Source organism: Prionailurus bengalensis, chromosome C1 (assembly GCF_016509475.1).
Source record: "Prionailurus bengalensis isolate Pbe53 chromosome C1, Fcat_Pben_1.1_paternal_pri, whole genome shotgun sequence".
NCBI lineage: Eukaryota > Metazoa > Chordata > Mammalia > Carnivora > Felidae > Prionailurus > Prionailurus bengalensis.
The window spans coordinates 49,073,138-49,085,263 of record NC_057345.1 but is presented as its reverse complement, the minus strand read 5'-3'; the positions used below and the strand labels follow the sequence as shown (position 1 = coordinate 49,085,263).

The window sequence follows — 12,126 nt, the reverse complement described above, 5'->3', positions numbered from 1 at the left end:
TTGGGGTGAGGAAGGAGGGCAGGGGTAAACATGGCTGTGATGTCTGCATTTGGTGAGGCATCATTGCTGACATTAAAGTCATGTGGGTTGGAGCAGAGAGAGGGATCCGTGGTAGTTGTATATGCTGAGTGTATCAATTATGACATACATGCCCTGGGTCCCAACCGAGGGCTACCAGGCATCGGTGAGGGTTGTCACTCACTCCTTGACTGCAGGGCTAAATGAGCAGTGAATAGGGCCAAGGGAAAACTATTCAGTTCATCTGCTGGGTTGTGCAGAATGTGAACAGCTCCTCACTTGACAGTGAATAAAGAGAAAAGCCCACTATCAGGCCTAATTTTTAAAAATCCTGCAGACCATGGACAGGTAGGTCATGGCAATCTGGTCGGCTCCAAATAGCAGCGAACTTTGGAAGTGACTTACTCTAAAAACCAGAAAACATTTAGAGAACCTTTGGTGTTCTCTGTAGGCTGTATGGAGCCATGTCCTCTAATGAAACCAATTGGAAAGTAATAAGCATAATGAGATTAAAAGGCTATTAAAACAAAATTTAGAAAAGCCCTAAAGTGAACAGAAGAAATTAGAAAGAACTTGGTAAAATATGTATAGTTTCAAGGAAACTGAAGCTTCAACAGCCGTATTAAGAGGTAATCAGGATTGGAGCACCTGGGTGGCTCAGTAGGTTGAGCGTCTGACTTCAGCTCAGGTCATGATCTCACATTCTATGAGTTTGAGCCCCATTTCAGGCTCTGTTGTGACCGCTCAGAGCCTGGAGCTATTTTGGATTCTGTTTCTACCCTCTCTCTCTCTGCCCCTCCCCTGCTTGCACTCTGTCTCTCGCTCCCTCTCAAAAATAAACAAACATTAAAAAAAGAAGTAATCAAGATTGTAACTAGGTGTGTTGATATACATTAACTAGATTAATTGTGATCATTTCTCTATATATACATATATTGAATCATTATGTTATACACCTGAAACTAATATAACGTTACATATCAATTATATCTCAATAAAAAATAGGAGATAATCAAGGAAATCTGAATATTGCTGGATATTTGATGATATTAGGATATTTGTATTATATTTTTAAATCAGCAAACTTTCTCTATAAAGGGACAGGTAGTAAATGATTTAGGCTTTGTGGGTCTACAGTCTATTTCTGCTACTCTGCTATGTCACTATAGCCTGAAGGCAGCCACAAACAACACATGACAAATGGCTGTGGCTGTGTTCCAATAAAATATTATTTATATAAAAAAAAGAATCAATAAAAAGGAAAATTAACAGCAGAGAAAATCTAATACATAATGTCAAACTTGAGAGGTTTTCACAAAATCTAGAAAAGAAAAACAGAAGAAAATGAGGGAGGAGAGCAGACATAGACGAATAAGAATAGAAATTGAACCTAAGAGGACTTGGCATCGTGGAAGAAGAAACTAGAAAAACTGAACAAGAACTAACAACAAAAGCCACAGCTGAAGAAACTTTACAGAGATGGGGAAAAAAGAAAAAAACGTTCTGTATACAGATTGAAAGGATTCAGTATGACTAAGCTAAATTAAGGGGAAAAAAAATGTATCCATGTCTATCCTGACAAAAGTTTTGTGTTTCCAGAGACAAAGAATATTATTTAAGGATGCAGGCCAAAAACAAAATAAAACTAAACCAAAGCAAATAAAGGAAAAAATTAATTTTAAATGAACCCAAATCAGACTGACCTCAAACTTCGGCAATAATAAATATCAGAAGACACTGGAGCCGTGTTCATGGGATTCCAAAGGAGAAAAAAAAACATAACTGAAACCAAATTATATTACATTCACGTGTGAGGCCATATAGCACAATGGTTAAGGGTGCAGGATTTGGAGTCAAAGAGCCTGAGTTTAAATTCTAGCTACCTCACTGATCAGTATGTCCTTGGGCATTTCACTTACACGTTTCATAGGACAGTTGTCTAAATTAAAGGCAAAAATGCACACAAAGTACTCAGAATGCTTACTAAAAGCCATTTGGACTTGGTAACTGCAGTGGAAGTTAGAAGTTGAACTCAGATCTGCCTGAATCTAGAAATGGGCTCACACACCTTGTCCAGTCCTGACCTCTCTGACTCTGCGTTGGGAGTTTGGCACTTGCCTCTGTGATCAGAATTATAGTACCTACAATGGTAACTGGAACCCATTCTCACATTCAAATTGTCAATGGCTCTTTGAAGGTTCCAGGGTAATGTAAAGACTATGGAAGAAAGAAAATATTTTATTAGAAGGAACTTAAGGTTTTCATTGGTCACATAAATCCTATACACCACTTAAATCAGGCGGTGTCCAGTTTCAGTGCTGACAAAATTTTCTCACAGTCTCCTCCTCTTCCTCTCAGCACCATTCAAGAAGGGGCAGGAGAGTTTCTGGTGCCATTTGATCCAAATGCCTTATCTCATATTTGATAGCTTCTAACAGCTCTGAAGAAGAAATGTACAATGAGGAAACATCAACGGAACTAGGATTCTGTTGTTGTATTGTTGTGGCTGTTTTTCAAAGGGTCAGAAGATACAGTAGGCAGAAGCCTGGCTCTCCTAAGAGGAGAGAATTGCAACAGGCATAGAAGACAGGAGTTTCTTTTATTGTAGTTCACCTTCAGATCTGTGCTAACATCAGATCTTTGCATGATTATCGATATTTCTCGAGAGTGCTGCTTCTCCAGCTGTCTTTTCCCTGCAGAGCGCCTCAGCAGTTGATAAAGTCATCAGCTTATCTGGTTTGTGGTGCTGCATACCTATGCTTTATCTATTCTTGTGCCCAAAGTGACAGGAAGGTCTAGAAGCTTTACTTTCTATACCAACCATAGACCTTTTCTGATCTGCGATGTCGTGTATAGGGAAAGTTTTATGAGGTATAAGCAAAACAGACCAGTTGCATGTCTAATGAATCATTTTTTATCTTATTGTCACGTGACATTAGACCACTTCTAGAAAATCCAGGGCTTCTGTATCTCACAACTTACTCTTTATATTTGCTTGACTTCTGATGGACGAGGAGATAAAAATTCTTACCAGGTACAGTTTGGTTGCTAGCAACAGAAACTGCCTTTTGCTAACATAAACAAAAAGAAATATTTTGAAAGGATATGGTGTTATGCAAAATCTGGGGGAAAATAAAAGTTTGGAAAAAAACCAGAATCCCAATTTTTTTTGAGAGAGAGAGGAGGGAAGGAGAGAGATAATGAGCAGGAGCAAAGGGAAAAGAAGAGAGAAAATCTTAAGCAGGCTCCATGCCCAGCACAAAGCACGATGTGGGGCTCGATCTCACAACCATGAGATCATGACCCAAGCCAAAATCAAGAGTCAGACACTTAACCAACTGAGCCACCCCGGCGTGCCCAGAACGAAAAATTAATGAGAGATACAGAGACAGAGAATGGGAGAGAGGGAGGAAGGTAGGAAGGGATGAATGGAGAAAGTGATAAATAAATAGAGATTAATTAGACAAGGTGAGTCACAACATTGGCTAGGGTAGGGTATGGTACATTGATTATAGTCCCTCACCCCAGGGAAGAATATATTTGTATACAAATGGAGGGTGGGTGTTAGGCAAGCAAATACACGTGACTTTCACTACCAACGTGTTCCAAAGTACTTACCAGCCTTAAATGACTCTCTGTCACATGCACGTATATTGCTTAATGCAGTTTCTGCTTGGGGATTTCACTAAATGTTGTCTATTTGCACTCAGCACCCACTTCTAACCCCTCCTATGTTTTTTTTTTCCTGTATTGCAATACTTCCCACTCCCGGGAAGGCTACAAAAGAATATTTGACACCAACCTTCTGGAATTGATTTAAGTTCCATCTGTGAGATGCAACCGCATGAGATTTGAAAGGCAGAAGGGGCGGGGAGGGACATTTTAAATATTTATTTTCCTGCAGTAGTAGCCATGCCAGACCCTGGCAGGCATCAGTTTTTCCAGCAGCCAAAATGGACCTTGTACTGCCTAGTCACCAACCTCACAGTCACGGGCAACTGAGACATCAGTCAGAATTTCCTCAGGACTACATCTGCTAAAGCCTGATCCTGAGCGGAACAGTAGATGCTGACCTCCACTCTACTGAGCCTGCGATAATTTTGTAAGCACCCATTTTCCCATATGAAAGCCCTTTCTAGTAGAGACACCTGAAGTAGTTTCTGTGTCCTGAATTACACCATGAACGATACAGGTATCAAAAGGCTCCCTCAATATCACTATCAACATAAACTTTGACATTTATTGCACATTTCTTCCAGAGCTTCTGCATTGACCACCAATACTATGTGCTTTTTTTTTTCCCTGCACAGATGGCAGAATTTTGTTGAACTGTTGAGTAAAGCATCCTCCGATTTGCCACATGATTTGCCTACAGGTGAGTTGGGTTACTTTGTTCCTTGAGAGACACCCGCCCCGCCCCTCATTTCCCAGAGCTACTCTTGACTCTCCAGCTTTGCTGCGGTGGTTTGCTTGTTGGCTTTCGTCTCACTGCTCCCAGAAAAGTAAATGGCTCACCAGTGAAGAAAAGGCAGGAGTCAGAATTGCCTCACTGGCTATTCTTGTAGGCCAGTTGGGTCATAAAAGGCATAGTCCTTCAGGTTTTGTTATATCATGAAACATTCTCTAGTGATAGCCCTTTAAGATGGATAAGGCACACTTATACAAGTTGACATTATTTATTAGAATTCCTAAGGGCACAACCCCTTAGGTCTAGGAATCCTTCAGCTAGGTACTTACCCTAACTGCATCTCACAAAAAAATAAATAAAGTAAAATAAAATAAAATAAAATAAAATAAAATAAAGCCTATTGCAATATTTTTTGGTAAATGCTTCTAAAAATGGAAACACAAAAAAACATTTTTTTAATAAAAAATAAGAATGGAAAACAATGAAAAATCCTTTCAGGGACAATTTAATTAAATTACAGTCGATGCAATTGATAAAACTACACAGCTGTAAAATAACATGGCTGGCCTAAATACAGGAAGATTTCCAAGACATATTATTAAGTGAAATTATAAAGATGAATTCGGGCAAAATATTTAGCAATTAGCAAGTTTTAAATATGACAGGTGAAAAAATATGCATTGATATTAATCTGCTGTTGCGATTTGTCTATTTACTACATCCATCAACCATTTACTAATTACCTTTTGGATCAAAATACAAGGTACCAAAAGCTTGAAGGGATTGGGGGATTGGCTGCACAAGCATTAGGAGATTCAAAGAGCAAAAAGAGAATGGTGTGTGTAGTTATTTCCGCAACACGGTGCCGTAAACTGGGTTGCTTACAATAACGGAAATCTATTCTCTCACATTTCTGAAGACTAGAAGTCTGAAACCAAGTAGGGCCATGCTAAAAGCTCTAGAAAAGAGTCCTTCCTTACCTCTTCCTGCTTCTGGTAGCTCCAGGTATTCCTTGGTTTATGGTTGCTTAATTCCACTCTCTGCCTCTGTCTTCTCACTTGGCCTTCTTCCCTCTCCGTCTCTTTCACGTCTCTGTATCTGTATCCCCCTCTCCTGTTTCATATAAAGACATCACTGTTAGTTGGATTTAGGGCTCTCCCTAATCCAGAACAACATCATCTGAACTTGATTGCATAAAAAAGACTTCGTTTCCAAATAAGACAACATTAATGGGCACCAGTGGTAGCTGTGTTAGGAGACACAATTCAAAACATGACAGTGGAAGTAACCCAGGTATTAGTAGCTGTAGGAAGCAGCTATCATCCTTAGGGCTAAAGGAACACAGACAAAGGGTACTAATAGCAGGACCTTGGCTAGTATTCCTACCTAGCTGATTCTAGGATCTCCGAGAATATGCCAAGCAGCTAGAGAAAGAACTCTGAAGGAGGTGCCACACAGCTTGTTCTTGGAATGCCACATAGTTTGAATCTCAGTCCTTCACAAATGAGGCTGGTGCTTGGATTTCTGACAGAGCACCATGTGGTCAATACTGGGCCCACTGAATGGGATGTGCTGTAGCTGTTAATCTGAATTTTGAGTTTCCATAGATGATTAGTGCTGAGAATGGTGAAAAGCATGATAGCAATAGCTCTCCCCTGATGCTGGACAGATACTGACTCCAAAAACAGGAAGTTAGTACTTCTACTCCTCTCACATTCCAATCTCCCTCCAAATGTCTACCATTGCTGGAATTCAGCCTAAAGCCAGTGGGCCAGGGAATCTGGGAAATGTAGTTGTAGATCCCCAGCCCACCATTATAGAAAAGAGACAAAAGGAATATGCTAGAAGACAACAGAGTGATCTCAGGTCAGGGTTCATTTTTCATGGTGAAGTCTATAACCTCAGAGAATTCACTTTTGTTGAAAAGACAAAACAAGTACATCAAAAGATAACAAATATTGGGGCGCCTGGGTGGCTCAGTCGGTTGAGTGGCTGACTTCGGCTCAGGTCATGATCTTGCGGTCTGTGAGTTCGAGCCCTGCGTCGGGCTCTGTGCTGACAGCACGGAGCCTGGAGCCTGTTTCAGATTCTGTGTCTCCCTCTCTGACCCGCCCCCCCCCCCCCGTTTATGCTCTGTCTCTCTCTGTCTCAAAAATAAATAAACGTTAAAAAAAATTTTTTAAAGATAACAAATATTTACATTTTTTAATGTTTGTTTATTTTTGACAGAGAGGCAGACAGAGTACGAGTAGGGAAGGACAGAGAGAGAGACACATAATCTGAAGCAGGCTCCAGACTCTGAGCTGTCAGCACAGAGCCCGATGTAGGGCTTGAACTCACAAACTGAACCGTGAGATCATGACCTGAGCCAAAGTAGGACACTTAACTGACTGAGCCACCTAGTCGCCCCTCAACAACAAATATTTAAACCGAACACTCTCTCTTTCCCTAATATAAGCCGGGTCATTTGATGCATCAGTTTGCTACAGTAGCTTAAACAATAGACATTTATTTTCTCGCAGTTCTGGAGACTAAAAGTTCAAAGTCAGTGTCAGCAAGCTTGGTTGTTTTGAGGCCTCTCTCTTTGGCTTGCAGATGGCCTCTTTCTCACTCTATCCTCACATGGTCTTTTCTCTGTGCGTGCACATCCCTGGTGTCTCTGTATGTGCCCAAATTTTTGTTCTTATAAGAACACCAGTTATAAGAACACCAGTTAGATTGGTATCCTCATTGTAATGGCCTGCAGTTGAACTAAATCACCTCTTTAAATGGCCTGTCTCCAAATACAGTCACATTCTGAGGAACAAGGGTTTAGGACTTCAACATAAGAATTTGGGGGGACAGAATTTAACCCATAACATATGGCATAGAAAACCGTATAAAAATAAGGGTTGCAGTCACACTTTTACAACTAAATAACCACCTTATATTGGAACTTATTTTACGTATCTTGGACCCATTTTTCTGATCTGTAAAAAGAACAGAAAATGTGAAAGAAATAAAAACCTGCCCTACTGCTCTGACAGGGCTAAGTGTGAGTCTAACAAAAGTTTTTAGGCAATGTTGCATTCTGCAGAATGACAGGACTTTGGCAATGCTATTGTGGCATTGTTGTTGTGATGGCCTGTTGCTTACTGAGAAAGTTAATGCCTTGATCTCTTCCCATTCTGTATTGCTAGAGCTATGCTGATAAGTGCTCTTAGGCCCTCAGTGGGGGGAGGGGGGGAGGGGGGTGCATTTTATCTCCCATTTTTCTAGTTCCACAGGTGAGTGTTATGAAAGGAAAGAAGGTACCTTTTAAGAAACTAAAGGCAGCTACTCATTTTGAGTGTGAAGAATTGTGAATTTTCTCATTCCTGGGGCCTGTTTTCATTCAAAGATTCTATAATAACCTATTAAAATGATCCATGTATATATATATGCCTTATATCACAAACTTTATCTCATTTGGACCCACAAGAATCCTATGAACTTGTTTTTTAATGTACACATGATTGTCACATAAATACTTAATATCTGTGACTTATGCTAAGATATAGAATGCACTAGTTTACAGCAGACCAAACCTGTTGGCAAGATCAACCCGAAGACTAGATAAAAGACAGAACAGTATTTCTCTGAAAGCTATTATTTGGAATTCAAATTGAATATCGTATAGAAAGGAGAAGAAAAACCTTGGAAGAAGTTAAAATCATATAAAATCTTTAGAATTATTCATACAAAATGTCCAGATTTAATTATAAATAATCAGGAATGATACAAAAGAGGAAATGGATTTTTTAAAAAACTGTAATTAATATATATAAAAAATGGATAAGATGGAGAATTTTAGCAAATAAATCTATAAAAGGAATCATATGGAATATCTAGAAGTAAAAAATATAAAAACTAAATTTTAAAAACTCAATAGATGAGTTGAACACAAGGTTGGGCATAGCTGAAGAAAGGATTAGTGAACTGGAATATAGTTTGGTAGGAAATACCCATATTGAAGCATGAAGGAGAAATGAGGATAGAACATACAAAAAAGTATGTGAGACATACAGGAAGCAGCAAAAAATCCAGTATACATGTAATGAAGTCACAGAAAGATAGGAGAAGAGAATAGAGCTGAAGCAATATTTGAAGCAATTATGACTTAGAAATTTCCAGACTTCAAGCCACAGATCCAAGAAATGCTATTAACTCCCATTAAGACAAATACAGAAGAGCTCAGACCCCTCCAGACATGCTACGGTATGAGGTATAAAATAGTATTTCACAAAAATGAAGTATACCCAAACCGAATTTCTTCACTATGGAGCCTGTGAACTGGAAGATGAGGATGAGGAAGAAAAAGCAGGAAGCACAGAGCAGGGATATAGCAAAGCTGCTAATGGGGGGGGGGGGGAATTGGAGGGAATAGCTGTAGCCTCAGAGGTTCATTGATCCCCTCAAACGTCTCTTGAAGACCTATCACTCAAGATAACACAGAAAAATGACTAAGAGTTTAATCTCCCTTTTATTATGGAAAAAAATAACCGCAGTAATTCCTACTTAGAACTACTTATAGTTCTAAGAAAAGCCAACTCTGTTGAGACAGTAAAGAGGTTTGGTTTATCTAAATGAAAAGTCTGGCAGCAACAAGAACTATAAGCATGGTTGGATGTAGTCATTTAAACGTTAAAATCCAAGATTTGGTTTCTTTCTGGCTCTCTGCTCTGCTGTACATGGTGCTGGCATCATCTTTAGGCTCTACCTGGTGGTGCCCCAACTACTCCAGGCACTTCTTCTGCAGTAACAAAATAGCTATGACAGCTATGCTCATCACATGTTCACAGCACTCTCTCTTGGCCCATCCTTCCCAGAGGAATTTTGCTGGCTGAAAAACCGTAGTGGATGTCTCCACTAGCCTCAGACACTTAGGTTAGATTTTTATGTCCACCTTTGAATCAAGACTGTGATTAGGATGGGGCGCCTGGGTGGCACAGTCGGTTAAGCGTCCGACTTCAGCCAGGTCACGATCTCGCGGTCCGTGAGTTCCAGCCCCGCGTCAGGCTCTGGGCTGATGGCTCGGAGCCTGGAGCCTGTTTCCGATTCTGTGTCTCCCTCTCTCTCTGCCCCTCCCCTGTTCATGCTCTGTCTCTCTCTGTCCCCAAAAAATAAATAAACGTTGAAAGACTGTGATTAGGATAACCATGATAGTCTTCAACTAACCAGAGGCCAAGCTTGGAGTTGGAACTGGGGTCATTCTTACCAAACCACAGCACCAGGATGGGGGAAGAGTGGTGCCCACCAACCAAAATATTGTTGCTATCACTAGAAAGGGATAATGAAGAGAACAATCACCAGAGAAGAAATGAATGATGGAAGCCAAAATAGTAATAGTAATAATAAATTCCAGTCACCTGCATGGCCCATGAGGCCCTTCAGTTCTGTTAATACTTAACCCACTTCTCTTCCCTTTCCATCCCACATCAACAAGACCCCCCTCTCAGCTATTGCCTGAATGCACCAAACATTCCTCCCTCCCTTGTGACCTTTTTTGTCTTTATGATAGCTTTCTCCTGAAATGCTCTTTCTGCAGACATTTGCATACCTTTGTCCCTTGTTTCTCAGGACTATTTGAATGTCCCTTCAAGAGGCCTTTGGTGAATTCGTTCCCTAAAATAGCAACTGCCAAGACTTTCCAACCCCATAATTGGCTGCAGTTGTGTTTCTAGCACTTATCACTACTTGACATTATTTTTACATATCTATCTGCGTGCCCTCACCACTGGAATGCGCACTCCATGAGAAGATTCTGTCCTGTTCATTGTTGTACCACAGTAAGCATTTAACAATGGCTGTTGAATGAGTGAATGCATTAGAATCCTAGACTTAACGCTACCTCTATTGTCTTAAGCAAGAAACTGAACCTCGTGTTGCCTCAGTCTCCTCCTTGGTAAGATGGAGACAATTTCTACCTTGCAGGGTTATTCTTGAGATTGAGTAAGAAAACACGTGAGAAATGTCTGGCATATATTGAGATATCTGACATATATTAGTTTCCTTCTCACAAAAGTTCATTCACTAGGTCCAATGAGGCCAGAAGTCTTTATTTACATCAGTTGTTTTCTCCTGTGGCTTCACTTTAGAATTACCTAGAGAATTCTTTAGAAGTTCTGAGCTGGGTTCTCACCCCTCGAGATTCTGATTTAATTGGTCTGGTGTGCCGTCCAGACACTGGTAATTTTTAAAGCTCCCCAGGTGGTAGCATATTAGCAGCCAACACTGAAGACCATGATTTCAAGTCATTAGTGGAGGGGGTGGGGGCAGGGAGGGCTGGCTGTGTGACTATCAGAATCCACTGGAAGCCCTGTAAAACCTGGCCCTTCCAACACCTGGAAATCTCTAGAAGCCAGCTTGGCTTATTTCCTCCAGTACAAATCATCAACTGGCAGACTAGACAGATGGTTATTATTTATCCTTCCTGCTGTGTTAGAAAAAAAAAAATTAGTTCTGCCTCGGGTTTCTCAAACCATTTTTACATGTGCAAACCATTACCTCTTTATATGCTCATAGGTATTAGAAGGGAGAAGGGGAAACTTGAGAGAGACCAGGGAGACTAGCCTGTATTTTCTTCTAATGTAACTTAGAGAAGTGCAGACACCAGAGAGAAACTGGCCTGGAACAAAGACTAGGTTCTAGCTCTTATACTAAAAGGGATAATGTACGTGAACAGTGCCCAGAAAATAAACAGTGCCCACATCATAATTAATGCTAAGTCTCGTTTTCTGGGGAAATGAGATTTCAGATCATATAATAATGATAACACAATAACAAAGAATAATACCTTGCATGGAGCATCTTCCCCGTGTTAAGTATTTTCTCTCAGTAACTTTTTTCTTTTGAATCGCCACAATATTATTTGCAGACCGCTGGTGTCATGTCCTTTCCACAACTGACAACGTCAGGATCTGAAAGCTTGCGGTTGGTTAAGGGAAGGACCAGGTTTAGCACTCGGGTCTGACACCAAAGTTTATCTTGCCGCCCTTATGCTACGCACTGCTTCCAGAATCCTTTTAACTCTCAAACTTGATCATTCAGAGTAATTGGAACCTTTTCTCACCGGCAGAAAGCTTTTCTTCCACATACTGGGTGAAATAAGCAGGGGCCAGCGCTACTAGGTGATGATGGGTTCCCATGGCAAATTTTCAGCTGATTAAATCGGATCTGCCTCAAAGGGGCTGCCTGAACTGGCTATCATGATTCTCATTAAGCATCTATTAAGTCTTACTCTAGCATCTGGGTTAGGTACAGGGGAATAAAGAAATGAAGAGAAGAAATTCCTCCTCCCGTAGGACCTGAAAAGGAATTAGAGGAATAGAACTATATATTCAGTGGCTTTATTTCCTAAGCTCCAAATCAGGGCACCTGGTCCTTCATTTAGTCTAACTGAGTACTTATTCTAATGCTGGGTAATGAAGCTTCAGATATCATGAAGTCACCTTACCTTCATCAAGAGACTGAGGGAGAAGATGCGTCATGGCTCACAGGTACAATATTAAAGGTGTAACAAAGGCTTTTTCATCTGAAATGTAAGTTAATTTACATGAGGATCCCTACGTAGGTGCCGCTATTAGTTAACATTTATTGAGCACTTGCTGTGTGCCAGGAGTTTGCTTTACAGTTTCTTTTCTTTTCTTTTTATTTTTAAATATGAAACTTATTGTCAAATT

The 12,126-nt window shown here is 40.3% G+C and overlaps 1 protein-coding gene across 1 annotated transcript in view; it reads left to right on the top strand.

The window, feature by feature from the left end:
- Positions 1-12,126, top strand: part of CC1H1orf87 (chromosome C1 C1orf87 homolog) — an 80,589-nt gene that overhangs the window by 54,690 nt on the left and 13,773 nt on the right. Inside the window, exon 9 of the mRNA XM_043573406.1 lies at positions 4,329-4,393. Coding sequence (XP_043429341.1) covers positions 4,329-4,393 — 65 coding nt within the window. The remainder of the gene's footprint in view (positions 1-4,328; positions 4,394-12,126) is intronic.